At 34.8% G+C, this 26,935-nt stretch overlaps 2 protein-coding genes across 3 annotated transcripts; one reads left to right on the forward strand and one right to left on the reverse strand.

The window, feature by feature from the left end:
* Positions 1–228: 228 nt before the first annotated feature.
* On the forward strand, positions 229–2,468 carry LOC110630519 (alkane hydroxylase MAH1). The gene is made up of 2 exons (XM_021778048.2): positions 229–1,814; positions 2,316–2,468. The coding sequence occupies exon 1, from the start codon at positions 241–243 to the stop codon at positions 1,744–1,746; it is 1,506 nt and encodes a 501-aa protein (XP_021633740.1). The 5' UTR covers positions 229–240; the 3' UTR covers positions 1,747–1,814; positions 2,316–2,468.
* A 2,894-nt stretch (positions 2,469–5,362) lies between these two features.
* Positions 5,363–25,989, reverse strand: LOC110630392 (developmentally-regulated G-protein 3). Of its 2 annotated transcripts, XM_043949596.1 has the most exons (11): positions 25,837–25,902; positions 25,409–25,462; positions 24,107–24,242; positions 23,372–23,545; positions 22,763–22,834; positions 22,493–22,552; positions 21,212–21,321; positions 7,136–7,435; positions 6,251–6,442; positions 5,827–5,878; positions 5,363–5,676 (listed from the first exon to the last, which is right to left on the reverse strand). In XM_043949596.1, exons 3-11 carry the CDS (start codon positions 24,155–24,157, stop codon positions 5,626–5,628), a joined length of 1,062 nt encoding a protein of 353 aa, XP_043805531.1. In that variant the 5' UTR covers positions 24,158–24,242; positions 25,409–25,462; positions 25,837–25,902; the 3' UTR covers positions 5,363–5,625. The 2 variants fall into 2 exon arrangements, with proteins under 2 accessions (XP_043805531.1, XP_021633559.1); XM_021777867.2 differs by lacking the exon at positions 24,107–24,242 and having other exon boundaries at positions 25,837–25,989.
* Between the last annotated feature and the right edge of the window lie 946 nt (positions 25,990–26,935).

Genomic DNA, 26,935 nt, shown 5'->3' on the forward strand with positions numbered 1-26,935 from the left:
AATAGGTATTTTATTAAAATATATTATTATATATAATAAAAAAAAGTAAATTTTCTTTTTTAAAAACTTTAAACTATTAATAATTTTACAAACCTGCTAAGCTACCACCATAATAAACCCTGCAACGTAGTAGTGGGGCCATGCATTTATGAGAAGCAAACAGTAGGCCACAATTCCCGAATATAAATCAAAGCTCCCCCAAGCACTTTCTTTAAGGAAATACGTACATACACACAAGCAATGGCATTGATAGGCTTCTTTGAAATCATCTTAGCAATCATTTCTTACTCGATTGGCTTCTGGTTAAGCAACCGCTATGAGCTCGTAATGAACTGGCCAGTGCTGGGAATGCTTCCTGGTCTTTTGAGTAACGTACACCGGTTCCATGACTGGGCTAAGGACGTGATGGAGCGATGCGGAGGCACTTACCACTTTAAAGGTCCCTGGTTTAGTGGCATGGAGATGATTGGCACTGTTGATCCTGCCAATGTCAAGCACATCATGAGTACCAACTTCTCCAACTATCCTAAGGGTCCTGAATACAAGGAAATATTCGACGTTTTTGGAGATGGGATTTTCAACTCTGATTTTGATTTGTGGAAGCATCAGAGAAAGACTGCTGTTGCACTCATCAATCATGACAAGTTTCGTGGATACCTCTTGAAGACAGTAAGTGAAAAGGTGGAAAAAGGGCTCATTCCAATTCTTGAAAATATCTGTAAGCATGGCCAAACAGTAGACATGCAAGATTTGATTCACAGGTTTACATTAGATGTTACGTTTATATTGATTACAGGATATGACCCAGAATCTCTATCCATTGAATTCACTGAAGATGAGGTTGCAATTGCCTTGGATTATGCTGAAGAAGTCATATTCTACAGGCATGTTTTGCCAAAAATATTTTGGAAGTCACAAAGGTGGCTAGGGTTTGGGAAAGAGAGGAAGATGAGAAAAGCTTGGGAAACGCTGGATCGTGTAGCAGCCATGTATATAGAAAGGAAAAGGGAACAACTCAAACAAGAGTCCATAAAATCAGAAGATTTGTTGACATCATACATCACTAATAAGGAAGAAATCCTGATATCAAAAACGGAGAACGAATTTCTGAGAGACACAGTCTTAAATTTTCTGATTGCAGGACGAGAAAATTCCTTGGCTTGGTTCCTTTGGCTTATTTCAAAGAACCCACGAGTTGAGGCCAAGATTAGAGAAGAGCTGAAATCAACCATAGCTCCTGAAACTGAAGCTGAATCTGGGAAGCTGCAACTCTTCGACCTGGAAAAGGTAAACAAGCTATTCTATCTACACGGCGCTTTCTGTGAAACCTTAAGGCTGTACCCACCAGTTGCGTACGAGCACAAAGCTCCTCTGCAACCAGACATCCTTCCAAGTGGCCACAAGGTCGATTCAAAGATGAAAATTTTATTATCAACGTATGTGATGGGGAGAATGAGATCCATATGGGGAGATGACTGCTTAGAGTTCAAGCCGGAAAGATGGATATCAGAGCGAGGCAGGATTATACAACAATCACCATACAAATTCCTAGCTTTCAATGCAGGTCCAAGGACTTGTCTTGGGAAGGAGATTGCGTTCACTGAAATGAAAGCAATTGCTGCAGTTGTGATCCACAACTACAAGATTGAGGTAGTGGAAGAACATCCTGTAGCTCCAAATTCTACCTCCATTATCCTTCACATGAAACATGGAATGAAGGTTAGGATTAGCAGGAGATTGGCTTGAGTATTCTAATCCCGAAAAATTCTCGTCTAGACTGTGTGAAGTAATTTCCTTTCCCTAAATATCTATGATTATTATTAGGGAAAATTACTTTGTAGTCCCTCAGGTTTAACGTAATTAACACTTCTGTCCCTCTATTTTGGCGACCCAACACTTAAGTCCCTCACTTTCTCTTCCGTCCAAATTCGCAGTCGTCCTTCCGTTCAAAATAGCCGTTTGGGACACGTGAATTGACAAAATTAACCCTCTTCTTCTTCTTCTTCTTCTTCTTCTTCTTCTTCTTCTTCTTCTTCTTCTTCCTACCCAGCAACTTCTTCTTCTTCTTCTTCTTCTTCTTCTTCTGCAACGGGAGAAAGAGAAAAAAAAAAAAGAATTTCACATTAAGAGAAGGGTATTTCTGAAAAAAATTATCACCTCTCACTTTTAACTCTTTGACCAAACGGTTTAAATGAACGGAAGGACTACGAAATTGGACGGAAGAGAAAGTGAAGGACTTAAGTGTTGGGTCGCCAAAATAGAGGGACAGAAGTGTTAATTACGTTAAACCTGAGGGACTAAAAAATAATTTTCCCTTATTATTATTTTGCATTTATTGTGGTGTGACGTTTTCTGTTTTCTGTTTTCAGCTTAGCATTTCATCACGCATTTCTAGGTTCTTGTTGAGAATAATAATTATAATATGTCTCCTATAATAAATATATGTTTTTGGTGTGTTTTACTAATGGATTTTTAATTTTTATTATAATTATTTAAATTACATAACCTCGAGTTTTAGTTATGATGGAACCTAAATGAAGTATAAATAATCATTTTAGTCAAATGTGGAATTCAATTCCATATGGGAAAAATATATACATATATATTAATTTATAATAATATATGTACACAACCATTTATTTTTATAATTTTATATAAATATTTTATTTTTATTTTTATTTTTATTTTTCTGAGTTCCAGCCACTAAACGAGACTAAAAAAGCAAGAGCAAATTTACATATAATTACACTATGAGGTGGAGCCACGTTGGTGGCAAACGAACCTTGTGCCTCGTGAAAATTTTAATCTGATAAATAAATTTATCAATATAAAAACATGAGAAACATTTATTAATTTTTTAAAAAAATTATAGTTTCCATTTTTTATAATAGCTTCTAACTGTTTTTTAATTTGCTATAAAATTTAAAATTTATTAAAATAATATAATTATTTTATCGAGTTAAATTTTTTCTTTAATATTGTTATTTAAAATTAAATAAGTAAAAATAAAATAATGTAATCAAAATAATTAATTCAATATGGTAACTCCTTAATTTTTTACTTTTTCTTTTATTTGCATACTTTATTAAAGGTTAGCAATCTAATATATTTCAAAAAGTTTCCACGTATCCAAATATATTACAAGATATCAACGATATAACTGGACAACAATTAAAATTACCAGAATGAACAAATATCTCATTAAATAATATTTTAATTTAAAATTAAAATTTAAAAAAATTATATTAATACTATTAATATGTATTTTTTGAAAGAGAAAAAAAAAATAAAAATTATTGAAAAAAAGAGAGAGATCTTATTTTAATTTGGTAATCTCTAAAAGCAGATAACGAGTTTTTATAATAATAACATTAAAGTTAAAAAAATTTAAAAGGAAATTTTAGTTGAGTTATCAAATTAAAAATAGGATCAAAATTGAATGGATGTGGTTGAAAATTAAGAGGCTCGTGAAATTAATCCTCCTCGAAATCTCTTGCAGCTGATCGAAACTAAAATGCCAATTAATTTTATTTTTTTAAAAGTAAATGTTTATGTATGTTGCCATTTTATTGAAAATCTTCGGTCAAAATTTTAAATGTTTAGAGAAATTTAGTTCAAATTTAAAATCAAATTAGGAAAAGTACAGCTATACTTAAACGAACAGATAAATGGCATTTTATATTTTAATAACATGGAAACTTACTGAACACGTTACACATAAAACTGAAAAAAGTGAATAACTAACCAAATTAAATGGAAATCTCAAAGAAATTCAACCCAATATTTTCCATAAAAAAAAAAAAAGTTCAATTACGCTTAGCTTCTTTTTTTTTTTTTTTTTTTTATAACTTTTATTCAAGACTTAAATAAGTCTACATTAACTCAGATATTTAGGATTAATAAATATGACATAATATAATATTATTTTTAATTAAAAATTAAAAAATTGAATAATAAATCATTTTAAACTTACAAAAATAAAATTTTATTATATAAAAGATATCTTTATTATTAAAAAATAATATTTTAATATTAAATTTATAATATTATATTAGATGAGAATTTATTTGAATCTAAAAAAAAGTATACAAATTTAATTAATAAAAAATTAAATTTAATTTATTTAATTTTTAATAAAAAAATATATAAGAGTTTAATTGAATTTATAATCCTGTTCTGTTCTGTTTGGATCGCTTCACTAAAAACCGATGTAACACATGGCATTTTCCGCATGCAAATGATTCAAAATCAATCAACACCATCCACCCAAAATTAAAATTGCAATGATAACGACAGTGATTACAATATCCAAACCAACAACCCAAAATTTTCATACCATAATCAATAATCCAATTTCAATCTGCAATAAATACCAATCAAGAATTAAAAATTAAAATCACCATTCCTCCGTTAGAAAGAATTTAAATAATTTTTTTAAAATGATGTATAATTTCATTTTATTTTAAAATGAAATTTTTATAAATTAAAAAAAAATAAATTCTTATATTTTAAATAAAAAATTTTATATAAAAAAAATAAATTGAATTGAATTCATATAAAATCTTTAATTCCAAAGAAATACATACCTATATATATAAAAAAAAAGAGTTTGAAATAAAATGAAACAAATTAATATGGAATCATTATCAGAAACCCATTCAAACACAACCCATTGCGAGTAAAGCATCAAATAAGAAACCAATTCAATGATTGAGAGAAAGCCAAAGGCTTCAACATGAAGCGGAGTGAGAGGCTCAAAGTGCGATGGCCATTATGGCTGAGAAGAGTTGCAAAATCACAAGGAAATGGGGAAGACAGATAATTAAGGAAATGACGAGAAATTAAAAGAGTAGCAATGAAGACAAAAGAAAATAATAAATGTGTCATTTACTTGAGATTTTTTTTTTGTGTATAAATTATTAAAATAGGGAGAAATACAATTTCTCTAATGTAACATATTATTATTGTTCCCTCACAAATTAAGAAATAGAATCTTTAAAACAATAAGGGCATTTAAGTATTATAATATAATTAAATCTTCTTATTTCTCTCCATTACCACCAATCTAGAGAGAAATATGTTGAAATTAAAAAAAAATAAAGAGTTAGAGAAATATGATTTCTTCTCATTTTTCTTCCCGTTAATGTCCAAAAAAGAAAATCTAAAGAAATCAAAATTCTTTTTTCTTCTCTTTATTTGGCTCCATACAAGCAAAGCATTAGGGATTTAAATTGGGACTAGGCTTTTCTAATGGAGAAGTAGTGGGTCTGATTCAGTTTGGGTTTTAATTAAACAAATTCTAATGGAAACAGTTCGTTTCAAGCTGAATTATTATTCTGGTTTGCTCCTTCAAACAGTGAAATGAGGCAAATGATCCATTGTGTTCAATAAATGCTGAAGATTAGTCCAACTAATTATCTTTGTTCAATCCCATATGCAATCATCCATAACATGCCAAACACACACACTCACATCACACAAAAACAAGTGCTTAATTACATATGAAGCATTTAAACTCACCAACTCACCTTTCCTTCTCCATTGCACTCATGATGCCCAAAAATGGTGTAATCTTTAACGCAATGCTCAGAACTCAAAAGACTCGTACAACTTTACTTAAATTTATCACACTTTTTTTATAATCTGCACTACATCTTCATCCTCAAGTTCATGTTCCTGCGACAATATATATATATATATATATATATATATATATATATATATATATATAAAGCAAATGTCGAGTGAGAAATTAAATCACGAGAGTGGAAAATTTTGAAACTAATTAAAACATGTAGGCACGGTGATTCAGGTTTAGGAAAGAACCTTGCCGACTCTCTGGGGTTTGTGTTTCGCACTTGATCCCCAAACCAGAGCGCTGTATCATATGCCAAAGGTAAGAATTCATTATGAATAATGATGATATAGAAAGGGGAAACCAAACACCAAAAATATAAAAAATAAATAAATAAATAAATAAATTTGAGGTTGTGTTCAGCCAGTATATAAGCCAAGCCAGCATCTCTTGCCGTCAAGTATACAAATGGAAAGCTAAAAATATTCAAATCCTAATCAAACAGAAAGTTAATCGAATAAGGACATTCCATCTGACATTTATAACACAATAAATGACGCTGCACTCATCCTAAATTTGCAAATAAGGTACCTGAATGTCAATGATGATGCTTTTGCAGTTCTGTTCTGATGAACATAAATTTGGAAAAATAGCTACAATTTAGGAGATACTTACTATTTAAATTGCTTAACCATATCCTTATGGATTCGATTACAAAAATCTTCAACTGTCCGCCTTTTAGATGACAGAATCACAGGATCTTCATAGTCTGGATTCAGTCCTTTAGGTTTTGTATATATGCGAGTCAAATCTAGATATTCCCATATCTTCTCCAGCAACCCATCAAGGTTCCACTCCAAGTGAGCACTGTAAGGTAGCTATATGATTTTAGCACATAACAATAAGGAATTGGCCCGAAATAAATGACTGAAATACAGACAAAATATGCAGCAATAGCAATAAACACAATCAGAGAGAGACAGACAGATACTTGCAGGAAACAAGGTCAAAGAAATGTTGATAACAGTAATATAACATATTATAACATAATAAATCCCAGTCCTAGAAATCCTCGTCAGCAAGGAATCATCCATATTGGAGAAGTTTCAACTGGATGCAAATTATGGAGCAAACATTAAATGGGTTGTCAGAACACATGTATAAGCAGGTAAAACTAACAGTTCAGAATTCAGACTAGCGTTTATGCAATAAATTAGTGAGACAGAAAAATAGGAAGAGAGATTTCCTTGATCAAACAAATGCAACTCTCCTCATTAGAACTTAAACAATCAACTAATCCATGCAACTGTTGGTGGATAATGTTATTAACTTATTAATTAGGTTGTAGTTTCGGATGTGTATCACTAATATGCTTGAAATGCCTTAAGTCAAAGCATTAAGGTCTAAGATCATAATAGGGAGTATTTCCAGGAATGTCATCTGATTCATAGAATGGTCCCGTTGTAAGATAGGATACAAAATAATAATTAAAAAAATTAGAACAGAAAGTTTCAGCAATAATTTTAAGTAAATAACTCATAGTGAAAAATAGAAAGTCACCTGATTGGGCAGTAGTGAGGAAGTTTGTCCAAAATCTCCAACTCTTCAAGAGTAATTTGATCAATCTTGTTTACTGCGTAGATGCAGGGCATATATATCCTGCTGCCCTCAATGACATCTATAAGGTCATCTGCAGTTGCATCATACTTCAGAGTAATATCGGCATTATGAATTCTGTATTCATTACATATTGCCTTTACAGTATCAAGATCAAGGTGTGTGTTGGCAACTGTGGAGACAAAATTAATTCCACCCTTGTCCTTCTTCCTGAATGTTAGATTAGGCGGTTCCTTGTTTAATCTGTTTTTCAAAAAATAAACAAAGAATAAGATAACATATAGGATAACCAATTATCAGGAGATGAGAAAAGAATTCTTAGTTTGTTATGGATATTTTACACAATCTGATAAGAGTAAAGAACAGAGTAGAATTAAATGTTAGGACTAATGAGTAAGAAGGGATTCAGGAGAAAATTCAATGAGAATCCAATTCATTCAATTTCAGCAATAGCAAATCCTCAGCTAGAAGGTTAGAGCCCACAGCCACAGCTGTACTAAATTCAGAATACAAAATAGCATGTCTCTCTCTCTCCATTTCTTGGTTATTTATACACAAATAGTTAATCATGGCCTTATTATTTCTGCTCTAGGATTCCCTCTAACTAATTTCAGCTGTCACCCTTCCCTCCTGGCTGTCCTCTAGTGGAATATTCCTTCTCAGCCTCTTCCTATAATATAACCTGAAAGTTTCCACTTCTCTGCTCATGCTCTCATTTTCTGGTCCACTGCTATCAATGCCTTCCCCCTATAAGATCAGCCTTGTCCACAAGGTTGGAAGTAAGAAATTGATTACAAAAATCATAGTACTTCATCCAGGTTGCTTCATCCACTATTCTCCCCTTCCATTTGACCAGCACTTGGAATACCTTGTTGCCATCAATTAAGACCTCCCGAGATTTCAGGATCTCCTTCTGTTCAAGAAGTTTATCCTCGACAGCCATTTCTTTTGGTAATTCAGAAATCACCTCAAGTGAGCCAATCACCTTCTTAAATTGAGACACACAGAAAACTGGATGTATCTTAGCATACATTGGAAGTTGTAACTTCTAAGCAACGCTACCAATTTTCTGCAATATTGTGAAAGGATCGAAGTAACGAAAAGACAACTTAGGATTAATGACCTATCAAAGGGAAGTTTGTCAGTGAGGATGGAATCTGAGAAAGATCGAGTCCCCAACTTCATACTGAACATCTCTTGTACATTCTTTGGTCATCCGTTGTTACGCCTTCTGAAGATTAAAAGTCGGTTGTCTCAATAATTCGTCTCTAGTGGCTAGCTCTTCAGCCACACTTCTGTTTTAATTTCGCCTGGAAGATATTGTTGTATTGAAGGTGGTGATCTACCATATACTGCTTCGAAAGGGGGTCATGCCCGCTGCTGTGTGAAAGCTTGAATTATACCAATATTCGGCCCAAGCAAACCATTTGCTCCAGTATTTTGGTTGTTTTGAAGTGAAAAAATACAGATAAGTTTCAATGCTTCTGTTCAACATCTCTGTTTGTCCATCTGTCTCGGGATGATAGGCCGCGCTCATCTTCAGCTGAGTCCCTTGTAGGCGAAACAGTTCTGACCAAAAATAGATGAGAAAAATGGAATCTTGGTCACTAACAATCGATTTTGGCATTTCATGGAGCCTTATGATTTCTTTAGCAAATAACTCAGCCACCGTCTTAACTGTATAAGGATGTCGTAGCCCTAAAAAATATGCATCATTTCCTTTAGAACGGGGTAACCCTGTAATGAAATCCAGTGAGATATCTTCCCACACCCTGGTTGAAACCAGGGTAACCCAGTAATGAAATCTAGAGAGATATCTTCCCACACCCTGGTTGAAATCGGTAATGGTTGAAGAAGACCTATTGGAGAGGCAGCCTCATATTTTTGTGTCTGACACACCAAACATTCTGCCACAAATTTATATATTTGCTTCATCATTCCAGGCCAGTATAAATTCGAAGAGATGCGCTTGTAAGTGCGAAAGGCTCTTGGGTGTCCACCCATGGGAGATGCATGATATTCTTCTATTAGTTTAGAAATCCACCATGATGAAGATGGAATAACTAATCTATGATGAAGATGGAATAACTAATCTGCCTTTGTAGAACAAACAGTCTTGGACCATTGTAAATGTTCAAGGGAAGACGGGTTCTTGTTGAGGTTTTGGATAATCTGTTGGAGCTTTGGATCTTGTTGAATCTCAGGATGAATTTGACCCCAATCTACACACTCTAACAAGGAAACCACTTGTAGCTCGAGATCCTCATCCCTCCTTGATAATGGATCCACTGCTGAATCGATGACACCCGACTTATAAGAAATTGCAGAGTCATACCCTAATAATTTTGCTCCCTAATATTGTTGTGCTGGTGTAGTAATTTGCTGCTCTAACAAGTGTTTCAAACTGTGATGATCTTTATGTACCATAAATTTACTTCCCAACAGATATAGTCACCAATGTTGAACGGCTAAAACTAAGGCCATCATTCCTCTCTCATAAGTAGACTTAGAAAGGGTCCTAGTAAATAAAGATTTGCTGAAATAAGTAATTAGCCTACGCTCCTATGCTCCTACATCAATACAGCCCCAATGCCTGATCTTGAAGCATCAGGTTCTCTTGACTTATTTGCTTATCCTAACTAATTTTACGGATATGATTTTATTTGATTAGGATCCTTAATTATCTCTGTAATTATTATTTAATTATTTGTTTCCTGTTTAGATATAATTCTGTGTATAAATAGCCATGTAAACCAATTGTAAATTCGAGAATGAAATACAATACTCTAAATTTTTCTAAAATTCTTCATGGTATCAGAGCCTTTTCCTTATTTTAGAGTTCAAATTCAATTTTTTTTCTTTAGGATTTCAAAACCCTACATCTACCTTTTTTTATACTAACCCATCTAGGAGCCTTTCCTCCTCTCACCGTCGGCACTAGGAGAATCGTCGGACTGTCGCCGGCTGATCGCCCAACTCTGATGCCAGAAAAACCAGCGCGTGAGGCTCACGTGCCTCCCTTTCCCGGCTCGTGACCCATCGCTTCCCGGCGCGTGACCCATCGCCTGACGCTGCTTCGTAGCTCCGATCACTTCGGCGACGATTTCGACCATCTTTCCAGCCTTCCCGTGCTGCTACTTGGTCTTTTGGTAAATCGATTGGGCTCTCTTATGTGTACAACCTTGGGTACCTCCTATTCTTTCACGGTTCATAAATCTTTACCATGGCAAAACGTAAAAGGTCTTGATTCCTAACTAAAGGCTTCCTCAATTATTTTCCTTCTTTAACCAAAGGTAGTGTCAGAATTGCTGATGGCTCTTTTACTCCTATATCTGGAACAAAATATGTTATTTGCACATCCAACATTAAAATATCATTTGTCCTCCATGTTTCTCACTTTCCTGTCAACCTTTTATCTGTCAGTGCTATCACCAATGCCTTTAAATGTAAAATTGAATTCTTTCCTGATCATTGTGTTATTCAAGATCTTCGCACAGGGAAGAGAATTGGCAATGGTAGGTTGCATGATGGCTTATACATGTTGAAGGGTGATCCAAGTTCTTCAATATCTCAAGCCTGTTTTGGAGAAAATAAGGATGTCAATCAGGAAATAATACAGTTGCCACGGTTTCAGATTTCAACAATCGCCAGGAACCGTGCGGCACTTGACTTGAACATCCTATCCTTTGAGTCATAATAAAAGTCAAATTCATTTTGCGACTATTCATCCTGATGTTTGGGAGCCTATTCAAACTGTCTCCTTATCTGGTAATCGATGGTTTGTCACCTTCATTAATTGTTGCACTCAAATGACTTAGGTCTATTTAACTAAAGCTAAAAGTGATGTCTTTTCTTGTTTTCAATCCTTTCATAAGATGGTTTGTACTCAATTTGATAATAAGGTGCAAATTTTGAGAACCGACAATGGAAGAGAATAAATGGATAGTAGCTTTTCTGCTTATTTGGAGAGTAATGGAATAGTACACCAGACTAGTTGTCCTTATACTAGTGCTCAAATGGCATTGCTGAAAGGAAAAATAGGCATCTATTGGAGGTAGCTCGATCTCTTATGTTCACCATGAATCTACCCAAACCATATTGGAGAGATGCAATCCTTGTATCTGCTTAATTTATCAATAGAATGCCTCTCAAGACCCTTGACTTTATGAGTCTTTTGGCGGTTCTACAAGGGAAGAATTCATACGTTATTCCACCAAAAGTATTTGTGTACATTTGCTTTTTCCATACTAGCACGGCAGGGAAATTGAATCCCAAGACCCTTAAATGTGAGTTTGTTGGGTATTCTCCGACACAGAAGGGATACAAGTGTTATCACCCTCCCTCTAGGAAATACTTAGTCAGTATGGATGTTACCTTCCGAGAAACTGAACTCTACTTCAGTACCACCCACTCACCTCTTCAAGGGAAGAATAATGAACAAGAATAAGTGATCTTGAATTCTGTGATTCTGGATGATATGGTTCAACTACAGAGTTTGAGTTCTAGTAGACATGGGAAGATGTCCAATCAGGGAGAGAGAATTGGTCGTTTGGACAAGCCAGATTTGAGAAGGTATTCGAGGAGAGACAAGGCAGAAGAAGCCATTATGCAGTCTACTCAGAGTTAAGAATCTTCTTCTGATGAGTTACCCAGTCAAGGATCTTCTTCTAGTGAGTTACCCAGTCAAGAATCTTCTTCTGGTGAGTTACCCGCAACTCTTGAATGCTCCAATAACTTAGATCAACCTATTGCACGAAGAAAAGGGGTCAAATCTTGTACTAAAGACCATATTTCTAATTTTATTTCTTATGAATCCTTGTCTCCTTCCTATAAAGTCTTTGCCTTGTCTATTTCCTCTATGTCTATTCCACAGAATTGAAAGAAAGCTCTTGCAGATCCTAAATGAAAGGAGACAATGAGTGAAGAGATGAAAGCATTGGCTAAAAATGAGACCTGGGAGCTTGTCACTCTCCCAGCCAGAAAGAAACTCGTTGGTTGTAAATAGGTATTCACAGTGAAACACAAAGCTGATGGCACAATTGACGTGGAACCCTATGGCACAAGCCTGGAACCCACACGCACAAGTAGATATGGAATCCAAAGATTTAATAAACCTACCTCCTATGGCACCCCACACTTAGAGAAGCTGAAACACCAATGATTGAAAGATTTAGATGAGAATCCGACAAACGCCACAACGAATAGTTGATAAGTTAGCCAAGATTCTTGGTGCAATTGTTGAAAGCAAATCCTCAATCTCACTCAAAGCAATACACGCCAAAGGCATGAAAAGTATTCTGAATATTTTGATTAAAAGCTGCCTCTTACAAGAGTTTCTTATCCTTATATAGTAAGGAGAGAAAATAAAACCCTAAGACACTCTTTTTAGGTCTGGCCGAACTACACACAAGACCCAAGCCCAATTACACGCTAAAATAACACATTAAATACATAAGTATTCAAACATAAACCCAAAACATGGTCCAACACTCTAAAACTTAAAAGATAAAATATGGCCAGAATACATGCCCAACAAAGCTAAAATAAAAGAAGTGTTTAAATAATAAAACATAGTAAGCCCATCATAATAAGGCTGAATCTTCACAAAAGCCTTTCTTAATCTTCACTTTAGGCTTCCCTTTGTATAGTTTTAGCCCATAGGTTTGATTAGACTCCTTAAGCCTATGATTGCAAGTATTGCACCAAATTTGCCCCATATGAGTTGAAGCACACCCCAAATATATATGGATCATATGAATATAATTTTGAACTCCTTTTAAATCCATTTGAATGATTAAGTTTGTTCCACACCATCTTTAGAAATTTATTCTATTGGATCCATATCATTCCCTCCTTCTTTAGAAAAGATTCGTCCTCGAATCTTGCTGATATTTATGTCAAGAAGAGAAGCTTTAGGAACTCATATATCTTCAAAGACCTCCTCTTGAATAGGTGGAAATAGCATAAAACTTTCGTCATGGATGTTTTCATCAACAACTTGCACATCAAGAACAAATGAACTAGGCATAAAAATATTAGTCATAGAAAGATCATGTGGATGTGACCTATTCTCCTCTACAACTTCCAAAGCAGTCTCATTCGCCTCCTCCACCTCATCAATCACGTGCTCCCCATGTCCACCATCATTCACAACCTCTTTTATAAGCTCATTGATAGAATTTTCAACAACAACTACACTAGATTCATGCATTACAACTTCCTCTTCAATTTCAATCTCTATGAAAGTTGAGATTAGAATTTTAGCTTCTTCTTTATCCTTTTCTTTCTCCATCTTCCCTCCTTGAACTAGTCTTGATTCTTTTCCAACCTCTTTACCCTCAAACTCACTCTTTTCTCTCATTTTTTTCTCAGAAGTCAAGCTCTCACTCCCCTTTGTAGCCAAGGCCGAAGCCTTCCTCTTCCTCTCCAGCATCTTTATTTGATCAGCATATACCTCTTGAGGTGATAAAGCAGCGAGTATAACCTTCTGTCCTTCATGAGTGAATGAGTACTTGTTATTGAACCCATCATGTTGCACCTTTCTATCATATTGCCACGGCCTACCCAACAACATATGGCTTGCCTGCATAGGTACCACATCACACAAGATCTCATTCTTGTACCTACCAATAGAAAATGGTATAACCACCTGGCGTGTAACCCTAACCTCACCACAATCATTCAACCATTGCAATCTGTATGGCTTAGGGTGTTTAATAGAAGCCAAGCCCAATTTCTCCACCATATACACACTAGTCACATTTGTGCAACTACCTTCATCAATAATGAGAGTACACACTTTTCCATTAACCAAACACCTAGTGTGAAATATGTTTACCCGTTGTTCTAGGCTTTCTTCCTTAACCTGCATATTCAGAGCACGCCTAGCAACAAGCATCTCACCATGTTCGGCAAGCAACACATTATCAACAAGCACATCCGAATCATCACAGTCATTATTGCAATTAAGAGTTCTTTAAGGTATTCTTGTAGAAGTGGAAGCTTGTGAGACATTCAAACTCTCCATAGTTTCAGTCGACCTTTTAAGAGTTATAAATCCTTCTAAACTCACTACCTTAAATCAACAAAGAACAAGGAGAACTAGCAAATATTGTGTTAGAAAAGAAAGCACTCAAAGCGTTTGCACTCTTACCACTCTTTTGCTGATTCTTCAATTGCACTTCAAAAACTAAGATCAACCAACCAACCACAAGGTACGTTTAGTGAAACATAGAAGAAAACCTAAAGAAAGAAGGAAGCGCGCAAAACTAGAAAGAAGACACTGACAACTTGAAAAGTAACACAAGAACTAGATTTTGTGCTACTTGAAAAATATCACCTAGAGTATAGACACAAGCAAACAATACTCCAGCAATGTCAAGTAAGTAAAAGTAAGATTAAACCAAAAAAGAAACTTAGAATTCAAATAAAAAACGAACCTGGACAAAAGTTTGAATTTAATTCACTTCAAAGTAAATTAAATTTGGATCTATTTAAATCTACCCAAAAAGGCAAGTATCCAAACCCCACAAATAGAATCAGAAAAAAAAAAAAAAATAAATTCCACTCAGTTCAGCATCATGGACGAAAATTATGGTGTTAAAAGAAGGATTTGACATCAAATCAAGTTAGATGCAAATGCCTTAAATGTACACTTTAGGGAATAGGCAGATTTCTTTTGTCTCCTAATATGGATTCAACCCAAGTCAAAATTCAAAATTGATTCCCATAAATTATGGCAATCAATTGAGATAGGTAAGGCAATATAAATGAAAAAGGAAATATATCACAATTTCGGTCAGATCAAGATAAGGCAAAGGCGATTTTTAATTTTCGATTTTTTTTTTTATGAATGTCGATTTTTTTTTGTGATGATTAATAATTAAGAAGGTGCAGCCATGGACACACAAGTTTTCATCGAAATCAACAATGAAGAAAAGGAAAACTCAAAAAACCCTAGATCCTAAGATAAATCAAAATTTACCTCACTTTGGCTCTGATACCAACTAAAGTGGAACCCTATGGCATAAGCCTTAAACCCACACGCACAAGTAGATATGAAATCCAAAGATTTCATAAACCCACCTCCTATGGCATCCCACACTTAGAGAAGCTGAAACACCAATGATTGAAGGATTTAAATGAGAATCCGACAAACGCCACAACGAATAATTGATAAGTTAGCCAAGAATCTTGGTGCAATTGATGAAAGCAAATTCTCACTCTCACTCAAAGCAATACACGCCAAAGGAATGAAAAATATTCTGAAAATTTTGATTAAAAGCCATCTCTTACAAGTGTTTCTTATCCTTATATAGTAAGGAGATAAAATAAAACCCTAAGACACTTTTTTTAGGTCTGGCCGAACTACACATAAGACCCAAACCCAATTACACGCTAAAATAACACATCAAATACATAAGTATTAAAACATAAGCCCAAAACATGGCCCAACACTCTAAAACTTAAAAGATAAAATATGGCCAGAATACAAGTCCAAACAAAGCTAAAATAAAACAAGTGTTTTAAATAATAAAACATAGTAAGCCCATCATAACAAGGCTAAATCTTCACAAAAGCCTTTCTTAATCTTCACTTTAGGCTTCCCTTTGTGTAGTTGTAGCCTATAGGTTTGATTAGACTCCCTAAGTCTATGATTGCAAGTGTTGCACCAAATTTGCCCCATATGAGTTGAAGCACGCCCCAAATATATATGGATCATATGAATATGATTTTGAACTACTTTTAGATCCATTTGAATGATATAAGTTTGCTCCATACCATTATTAGAAATTTGTTCTATTGGATCCATATCAACAATTGAATTGTTTAAGGCCAGATTGGTTGCTAAAGGATTCACCCAAACCTATGGAGTGGTTACCAAGAGACATTTGCCCTAGTTGCAAAAATGAACTCAATCAGAATTATGTTATCTTGCGCAGCCAACTTGGACCGGGACTTGCAACAGTTTGACGTGAAGAATGCTTTCCCTCATGGAAATTTAGAGGAAAAAGTGTTCATGGAAATTTCTCCTGGGTTCGCTGATGAGAAGACACAAGGAAAGGTGTGCAGGTTAAAAAAGGCTTTGTATGGGCTAAAACAATCTCCCAGAGCTTGGTTTGACAAGTTTAGCAGAACCATGATGTCCTTTGGTTACTAACAAAGCAATGCTAATCACACTCTGTTTTTCAAACCTAACAAGGGTAAGATCACCCTTCTTATTGTGTATGTTGATGATATAGCGGTGACAGGTGATGACAAAGAGGAAATGGCTCAACTAAAGAGTTTGTTGGCTCAGGAATTTGAAATCAAAGATCTAGGAAAACTACAATATTTCCTAAGTATCAAGGTGGCTAGATCAGAAAAAGAAATTTTCATCTCCCAAAAAAGTACATTCTGGATTTTTTTGGAAGAAACTGGTATGATGAGGTGTAAACCAACAGAATCTCCCATTGAAAGTAATCACAAGCTGAAAACAGAAACTGGTGAGTCCGTGGATATTGGAAGATACCAGAGATTGGTAGGAAGGTTAATTTATCTCTCACACACTCGACCGGATATAGTTTATGTTGTTAGCTTAGTCAGCCAATTCATGCATGACCCTCGCAAGACTCATATGCAGGCTCTACTTCGCATCTTGAGATACCTAAAGTCTGCGCAAGGGAAAGGGCTTATCTACTCCAAACATGGTCACCTCTGAGTTGAACCTTTTACAGATGCAAATTGGGCAGGATCTCTCGATGACAGGAAATCCAACTCTGGCTACAGCACAGTTGTGGGAGGGAACCTTGTCACGTAGAGGAGCAAAAAACAAAGTGTTGTTGCTCGGTCAAGTGCTGAAGCAGAATATAGAGCAATGGCTCAAGGTTTGTATGAACTCTTATGGTTGCATAAGTTATTGAAGAAGTTGAGGTTGCCCGAGAGAGACAAAGATAATTTTATACAATAAAGCTGCTATAAGTATAGCACAAAATCCAATCCAACATGACCGAACAAAGCACATTGAAATTGATTGGCACTTCATTAAAAAAAATTAATAGACGGTGTCTTGAGCTTAGTTCATGTGACTTCTACCGGGCAACTTGCGGATGTGTTTACTAAAGGGCTCAACAACAAGATCTACCATAATCTAATTTGCAAGTTGGGCATGTGTGATATCTTTGCACCAACTTGAGAGGGAATGTTGACTTATTTGCTGATCCTAGCTGATTCTAGGGATATGATTTGATTTGATTAGGATCCTTAATTATCTCTGTAATTATTATTTGATTATTTGTTTCATGTTTAGATATAATTCTTTGTGTATAAATAGTCATGTAAACCAATCGTAAAGATTAAGAGTGAAATACAAGAATACTCTAAATTTTCTCAAAATTCTTCAGGTTCCAAAATGAAAGCCTTTGAAAAATCTGGTGCTGCAAGAACTGGGGAAGAAACTAAGGCTTGCTTCAATTGAGCATAAGCAACTTGAGCTTCCACATCCTACACAAACTTAAATTGAGATTCTTTCTTGAGTAATTGTGTCAAGGGTTGCGCTATCATACCGTAGCCCTTAATGAAACGTCTATAATATCTAGTCAATTCGAGGAACGCACGAACTGCTCGCACAGACTTGGGTTGAGGCGAATTTAACACAATGGAGACTTTTGCTGAATCCATTGCAACCCCTTGCACCAAAATTACATGCCCCAAGTATTCTATCATAGTGAGCCTAAAGAGCTCTTCTTCCTGTTGATACGAAATTGATTACTAGATAACTGATGTAAAACTGCATGGACATGCTGCAAGTGTTCCTTCCATGTTTGGAAGTAAACTATGATCTCATAAAAAAAAAACAAAACAAATTCCCGCAAATATTTTCTGAATAGATCATTCATTGTAGACTGAAAGGTGGCCGGTTCATTCGTCAACCCAAAAGGCATCACAACGAACTCATAGTGACCAGAGTATGTACGGAATGTCGTCTTAGGAATGTCTGGTTCTGTCACCCTGATTTGATGATAACCCAACTTCAAATCCAGCTTAGAGAAATACCGAGCTCCATGTAATTCATCTAATAATTCAGTGATAACCGGTATTGAGTACTTATCCGGAATGGTGGCTTTGTTGAGAGCTCTATAATCCACACAATCTCCAAATTCCATCTTTCTTTCTAACCAATTGATTGAACTAGGGCGGATGATTCCAGCTGCTAGCATTTTTTAGACCAATTTCTCGATTTTACTCTTCTGATAATATCCATAATGAAATGGTTTCACATTCACCGCTATTATCCCTGACTGCAAAGGAATCACATGGTCTGTCGCTCCATGAGAAGGTAAAATGGAAGTGTCACTGAACAATTGTGGAAAATACTGGAGCATGTCTTCCAATTGTTGTTGCTGCTGAATTGAAATCTCATTCTCAAATTCAACAAAGGTTTCTAACGAATTGGATTCCCATAGCGCAACACACAATAATCAATTGGAGAAAACTTACGCAGTTGTACTTGAGATATGGGAGCTCGCAATCCCCAAAATTATGTCCACCCTCCTAAAGGGAAGAGAAAACAGTCAACGTAAGAGAGAAATCCATTATTAGAAGTGGCACATTCCAGCATTGTCCAGTCGATCGCACACGATGACCATCTCATAATTTCACGCCAAAAAGAGGGGTTTTTGTCACAGGCAACTGCAACTCAGAGACTAGAGTTCTTGACATGAAGTTATGGGAGAAGAAATACCGCTAATAGAGAAGAAGAGAAGTTCAATGTTTGAAAAATGAGCTCCATTAGATATTTATACCCGAAAGCATCAATTTCAGTATAACCACCTTCTGAACTTGAATCAATCAAAGGAAGTTCATCATCCCTTACAATAAGAGCTGTGAGGGTCTTGTTAGGACATTCATGCATGGGGTGAAACGGAAGTTTACACTTATAACATAGACCTTTGGCTCGCAAGTCTAAGAACTCTTGGTGAGAATACTATCGGGTGGGTCTGGCGATTGGGAGCAGGTACAAGAAGAGGAGGTGGGTTTATGGTTGCTTGGTTATGCCTAGGTTTGGGGGAAGGCAGAGGATGATCGGAAGGTTGAGGGGCTGAAAGAAATATTTTTGTTAGATTGAAATGTGAGCTAGGTTTACGAAATAAAAGGGGAGTGTCGAAGCTGGGTAGTATAGGTGGACCGAAGCCCATACCTAAACGAACCTCAAGGCCCATTCTCACTCAAGTGTCGTGAGGAAGAAGATGATTGCTTCAAAAAATTAGTCTCCATCTCAATCTCACGAGTGAGAGTCATTGTCTAAGCAAGATCGAAAGTATCATTGGAACAAATCCGAACCTTAATCTCTTCCTACAAACCACTGAGAAAATATCCAAGAGATTGTTGATCAGACATGCCTTCAACTTGCACTGCTAACTCCATGAATACATCGATATAACCATCGATGGGCCCTTCTTGACGAATCATAGCCAATCGTTCATATGGATTAGCCCTAATATCCCCACCATACCGATGCAAAAGTTCTTGATAAAATTGAGGCCAAGACAGATTAGGAGAACATTAACGAAGCCATTGCAACCAGTGAAGGGTTGGTCCAAACATGCAAACCAACGCTAAATGGATCTTCATGTCTTCCCGTGTATGATTCAAAGCAAAGTAGTAGTTAGCTCTAGCCAACCAACCCATTGGATCAAAGCCTTCAAAGTTGGCAGTTCAATTTTTTAATGGCTAGGGAGGTATTCTCCAGAAAAACCGGTGCAAGTGCAGGATGGGAGGGGAAGTGGTGCCACCCATGGAAGTTGGAGTGAAAGTTGTGCCTTCGTCAACTACTGCTTTCCCCGAACAAAGGAAGTAAGGAGGGATTCTAGGCGAGAAAACCTCTAATCCTGCTCTTGTTGAAAAGTATTAGCCAATTCTCTTATTCCAGTTTCATGGACAAAAGGAGTTCCTCAAGATTGGACATGTTCTTCTCTATCGTATCTACACGCCCTTCTATTTTTGTTTTGGGCATTAGGATGGGAAGCATGGCAAGTCGGACGATTATTGATAGAGTAAAGATCATAATAAAATTAAATGTTAAGAATAAAGAGTAAGAAGACGGGATTCAGGAGAAAATTCAATGAGAATCGCCAATTCCTTCAATTTCAGCAATAGCAAATCCTTTGCTAGAAGGTTCTAGACCATAGCCACAGTTGTACTAAATTCAGAATACAAAATAGCATGTCTCTCTCTCTCTGTCTTGGTTATTTATACATAAACGGTTAATCATTGCCTCATCATTTTTGCTCTAGGATTCTCTCTAACTAATTCCAGCTGTCACCCTTACATCCTGGCTGTCCTTCTCTAGTGAAATATTTCTTCTCAACCTCTTCCTATAATATACCCTTAAACTTCCCAGTTCCTACTCATGCTCTCATTTCCTCGTCTGCTGCTATCACAATCAACATGTGGAAGGACACAACAAAAGAGAAGTTGCATTTAGATATGCTTTGTTACATCAAAATTGAATTTTTCAAAAATAAAACATTTATGACAAGCATGCTGTAATACTTAGAGGATCAAAACACTGGATAAACTAACAGAAAGGTAACAGTTAGTGCTTCCATTGTCATCTAAAACCTTTCAAGTCCGTTTTCCACATAACACCCCATTATAATCTTGAACTTCTTATCTTTAGAATCTATCAACGCTTTTTAGAAACACTATCATTTGACAACATGATTCAACCAAAAACATGGTGCTTATTCAACAGTTTCTTTAAACCAATGCCTATGATGACGACACTTTGGAAAAACTGCACTTGGATATTTTTATTTTTATCTGAACAATGAATGATTTGACAGCTCTACAAATGTTCCTTGCAAATGCTACCCAGACTAGTTCCCAAATTTCTAATAGGTTCAGAATGATGAAGGAATAAAAAAGATAGCACCAATAAACTGAGGCATGCAGGTTAAAGAGAAAATTTCCTTCTTTCCTAAAGAAGTGAATGAAGTGTACAAAAAACCATATACTGCAAAGTACTCCTGTTATTACCTTATGCCAAATCCCTCGAGTTCTTTCTCTATCAGACGCTTGTGAGTGATTGGCTTTATTGCATCAAGAACAATTAAGATACAATTGCATGTCCTAGCAGTACTGATAACCTGTGTAGAAATCATATAACAGTATAATATATTGATCAAAATTGAAAAGCATACGAAGAATACACATGAACTCATTTCATAATTATGTTTTAAGGTGAACCAAGGAATCATAAAATGCTTTACTAATTAGTATATATTTCCTACTTCTACATCAACATTATTTTCAATATATGCACATCATGGGTATGACAACTTTAAAAAGAAGGACAAAAAAAAAGGAAAGAGAGGAAATAGTGAGAGTAAAATAGAACGCAATGCAGAGAAAGGATCCATGAAGCTGTCGAAATGTGATAAACCATAAACATTAACCTCTGGTTCTGAAAAGGTTAGGATGCAAGCTAAGAATTAGTAACTGATCAAGTTCTTATTAAGTCATATAGTGTTCACTCACACTCAAAAAAATGCTAAATATGAAAACTGTGAGACAAGTGATCAAACAAACTAACTTCTTCGTTAAGTGAATTAAATTTAGGACTCAACATGCCACGTCAGTCTCGCTACTTTGAGGACTTTCAGGTAATACAAGTTTGATAAGGCAAGAGTTCAACATTCTCCATTATATAAAGCAGAAGCAGCTGAAGGATTCCAGCCACTTCTGCAATTTTGAAAGATATTGAGGTTTGAGGCAATTCCTGAATAAATGCAATACCAGGCATCTACATGGACTTCTGATCAGCAAATTCAGCACTTACATAAGTCCTCCCATTCTTTTCATGGAAGTGTCATTCTCAATTTCCAAGCAAGCTCTTGTTGTCAATTTACAACCATATGGACAGAGTTGTAGCCATTCCAAGAATCTATATGGGCTATGGTAGCACATTGTGCACCCCCAACTCATTACCGAGTATGTTCAATAATTATACTTTGGTATGTGGGCAGTTGCCTCAAGTACTCTGAGGTTTCAAGCAACAATGTCAATATCAAACCTCTAAGTGACATGCATCACAAACATAGAGAGTTGAGAAAATCTCTTTTAGAAAACATTGACTATCTGCAAAAAGCTCAAGAAAATAGAAAAATGAACTTGGTTTCAATACCCAATTTTAGCATTATCATGTCTCCATATTATAAAAGGGTAGGCACTCAAAGATCAACACTTTGGACCAACACTTAAGAACAGCAAATCCCACAAATGTCATACTGTAGGAAGAAAAAATATTCATGTTTTTACCTGCCTGCCTCGACCCTTCCCATCCTTAGCACCCTCAATGATACCAGGAAGATCTAACAACTGTAAACATCAAAGAAGAATAATTGTAGGTGATTCTTTCAATGAAAAATGCTCAAAAATAAGTAATCAATCAACAGAATACTTTGACATCAACCTTTGATAAAAGACTAAAATAGGAGCAGTAACATAATACATATCCAGGGGGGAAAAACATATATACACACACTAATGACACACTTCCAGATAAAATAACTAGCTGGGGATAAATACCTGAATTTTAGCTCCTCTATACATGATAACACCTGGGATGCAAGTCAAAGTAGTAAATTCATAGGAAGCAACCTGTAAGACATCATAATTGAAAGGAATTCAATCTTCTGAAGACATGAACCTAATATAAGATTTCATAGTGACCAAGTGTTTAGCACATCACGAAACACAAAAATAGGAGGGCAAAATTACAGTCTCCTCAATATTAAGCCAATCCTTGGTTCAACATATATTAAGGCTAATCAGTATGCCAGATGTTTAAACTTCTAAGCTTCTTAGCTAATATTAAAGTTTAACAACGTAAACTAAAGTCTTCAATATAATAATCAGCAACTTAATAAACTGGGAAATCCAGTATATCAAATACACTTTTAATACAGCTTGCTCCAAACTTGTTAGCTTCAGGCAGGCACATTTAGGCAGCACTGAAAATGTTGACACTAACATAAAGCTAGGGAGAGGAGTACTCTTCTATAGTATAACCGATTTATAGTCAGCTCTTAACAACATTATATTACTAACACCTAAATTTAGGTGGCATTTGCCTCAATAGTATTTCATGAATGTTATTAAAGAGAGAGTTGTTAAAAACAACAAACAAATTCATACCTCAGAAAATGTCCCAGTTAATTTATTTAGCAATGTTGATTTCCCAACTGAAGGAAAGCCTACTAAACCAACTCTGGCATCTCCACTTTTAGTAACATCAAAACCTTGACCAGCAGGACCACCTCCTTTTGATGCAGGCTCAAGGAGTTCTCTTCGCAGCTTTGCAAGTTTAGCCTAGCAAAAAAAAGGCACACGCATAGGAAAAATACAGCAGAATTCTTTATGAAGAAGAAATAATAAATTATTTATTAACAAGGGCATAAAGTACTTTGGCACACTAGCTACAGTTGTCTTTTTTACTTTGGGCATTAAACAACAAGAGAAGTTGTAGATAATGAATCCATAACACAACGATAGCTTCATATGTCATGCAAACTCAAACATGGTAGGAAGAACAAAATCGAGTACCTCATTTCAGGGAAAAAGTGTGAATCATAAAAATTAAGATGGCATGTGACCACTTGAATCATATTCCATCAAAGATCAAAATATATTCAACTAGAATTCTTGAAGAAAATTTTATAAAATTATTAGATTCAACATGATTTGAATTCACAAATTCTAAAAGCAGCCAAGGCTATCTACCCAGATAATCATTATTTTGCAAACAACAGATATTTCTATAGTAACATTCAACTGAAATATAGACCATAAGTTTTCTGATGAAAAATAAGGGAATTAGAAGGAATATTACTGACAAAAAACTCAAAGCGCGTATAAGTTGGGAGCCCAAACCTCAACCAAAGGCTCCCCATTGCAATTTAGAAGAAGTTCGTACAACAGCATACAACAGCCAAAAATGAACTTAAGTTCATAATAACAACCCCTTGCTAAATTTGCATTGTCCTGTTATTGTTTTCAGCTTCAAATTCTGATGAAACCATGCAAAAATTGACTAATTTTGTCAACAGCACATAATCCTTCCAATGAGAAATAGGCATGCAACTTAAAAAAAAGTTTAACACTAAAACACAGTTGTTGAAATACATGCATCAAAATAAAATTACATGAAGTAATATATGAGCCTAACATAACACCAGATGAAAGATTTATAGAGCTCAGTCATTATTCTAAAATTACTGACACTGAATTGGGGAACTGAGGCAGCCACTACCCAAATGTTTAATATGTTTTATTACCGCCAGTAAAAGTAGAAGATATTAATGATTAAATTTTCAAACTGAGTTATACCTGATGAATGAAAATCACTAGTATGAATTAAGGAGCCAAGAACAAAAATAGCGTATTAACAAAGCTGTATTAACTTACAATATGTTAGACCATTCAATCATACAGGATGCAGACAATGAGTTTATTCAACTCATCTTTTTTAAGAAAATAAAAGGTACAAAAAGGTTTCCTGCTACAATTTTTGAACTAAATTTGGAAACTTTTGAACTAACAGAACACAGAAATGACATGGTTCCTTTAGCATGCAAATGTAATAAGTCCAAATGCATAAAAAAGTTTTTTTTAAAAAAAAAAAACAAAAAGAATCAGAACTACAACTCTGTGCAAAATTAAGAGGGTGTTTGTCTTAACTTATAAACTGATCAAACTAGCTTATAGGTCTAAAAATAAGCTAGAATGTTTATTCATAACATTTTATGAGCTAATAAGCTAAAAACAAATAAAAAAATAAAAAAAAAGCTAGAGGTACCATTTCTTTATTCTTATAAACACCAGTACAACCTAGTTTGACCAAATATTTTACCATATTACATTTATTCTTATAAACACCTTAGCTACTTATCAATCACTTAAAAGCATTTTAATTAAACATATAGTTGCTTAAAATTAAATGCTTAATTTTAACAATAAAGACCAAACGCCTTAGCTACTTATCAACCATATATAAGCAATTTAATTAAACATGCAATTGCTTAAAATTAAATGCTTATAAACTTAAATTAGAAGTGCCTATAAGGCCACTTCATAAGCTACACCAATCACCCTATACGCGTTAAATTAACTTATTTTTCCTCTCCCGAGTTTAAATATGCAACCACAATCAGATTTCAAAAATCAATAACATACCTTGAGCAAACCCAAATGATGGGCAGTAGCCTTGTTCTTTTGAGTTCTCGCCATCTGCAGAAAAAAAAAAACAAAAGAAGGCAATTACATTCACATTTCAATATAAAAATGGCCAATAGAAGAAACACAATCATCTTCATCAACAGAATATGTGACAAACGATTACTTTTCATAGTATGATTTCGCTGGGACAACAATATAAACATCTTCCCGAACTTCCAAAACCGAAATCAACGCAAAACAAAATTTTTTCCCCAAAATTTTCCATTTAGTTTCCGGATTTATCTACCCTATCAAAAGAGCAAATATTTGATACGCTACTGGCTCTGGTTTTTCTTCTTTTTTCTTCCCACCCAATATTTCGAGAATAAAGGAAGATTGAGGAACTTAAAGAAATAAAAAATAAATAAAAATAAAAAAACAAATACCTCATCTTCGATATCCTTGATTTTTTGCATCACAGTCGCCATTGTTGCAGCTTGGAAGCTTAAGAACAATAAGAAAGAGTATGCAGTGGCCTGTGATAAATCTAAGGCGCAAGAATTTGTGAGGAAATTCGAAGAGGAAGAAGCAGCAGAAGCAGATGCTGCTAACGAAGAAAGGAGGGCTTTTATACTAAATGGGCTCATGTTCTGGCCCTAATCAGTTTCGGGTGGGGTCGAACCAGCATTGGGCCCATTCTAATTTGGGCTCTCCCAAGTTTTAGTTGGGCGCAGCCACATTGGAGGTTTCTTCATTTCCTCCCCTATCCTTTGAAGGCGCACGTTAAGGACTTGTTTGAAGGATGAATTATTACCCGTAAGCATGAACTTCAGAAATAATCAAGTTATCATCAGCGTTGGATTTCCATTTATCATTAATTCTACATAGATCTCAATTCCAAGTTTGTTCCGAGTTAAGAATTTTTTTTTTAACTGAAAATTGAGGATTGGGAGATAGTAGAATCTAAAATTCTCAAATTTACTTAAATGTATTTAAGTCTATAAATATAAATCAGAAATTTTATAAATTCAATTTTTGTAAAATTCTTATTTTATTTGAAAAAATTTTATAATGTATAAAAATAAAATTGCGAATAATTTTATAAGAAAATTTATTTAAATTTTTTTTATAAAATTATTTATATTAAATAAAGAGAAATAAATATTTAATATAATAGTTATTAAATTCATTCTCATGTTAGTTGGAGTTTATATTAAGTGCATCCAAAACAATTAAACAAATAATGCTTTGGGCAGAATACCATTTTAGATGTGGAGATACTAAGGGATAGAGAAATTAAAAAAATCATCATCCTTAAATTCAAAATCAAATGCTGTATTTAATTTAGATATGTTCTAAATTTGATGAAAATTTATCTTATATTATTTAAATATATCAAAAACTTAATTATTATTATTCCAATAATACTAAACTCATTTAATTTTATATATATTTTCATTATTTATTATATAAAGATTTTTTTTCTAAGATATTATATTTAAAATTTTTAATAATTATATTTATTTAGCTATATACATTGGAGGA

Source organism: Manihot esculenta, chromosome 13 (genome assembly GCF_001659605.2).
Source record: "Manihot esculenta cultivar AM560-2 chromosome 13, M.esculenta_v8, whole genome shotgun sequence".
NCBI lineage: Eukaryota > Viridiplantae > Streptophyta > Magnoliopsida > Malpighiales > Euphorbiaceae > Manihot > Manihot esculenta.

What these genes read in the sequence shown, in the direction of transcription:
- LOC110630519 (XM_021778048.2), top strand. Translation starts at nt 241, where the DNA reads ATGGCATTGATAGGCTTCTTTGAAATCATCTTAGCAATCATTTCTTAC.
- LOC110630392 (XM_021777867.2), bottom strand. Translation starts at nt 25,878, where the DNA reads ATGGCGACTGTGATGCAAAAAATCAAGGATATCGAAGATGAG. An exon ending in TAACTGGGACATTTTCTGAG is followed by an intron (nt 22,835 to 23,371) that starts GTATGAATTTGT and finishes GATGTCTTACAG; the next exon opens with GTTGCTTCCTATGAATTTAC. An exon ending in ATGGTTAAGCAATTTAAATA is followed by an intron (nt 5,879 to 6,250) that starts GTAAGTATCTCC and finishes CATATGATACAG; the next exon opens with CGCTCTGGTTTGGGGATCAA.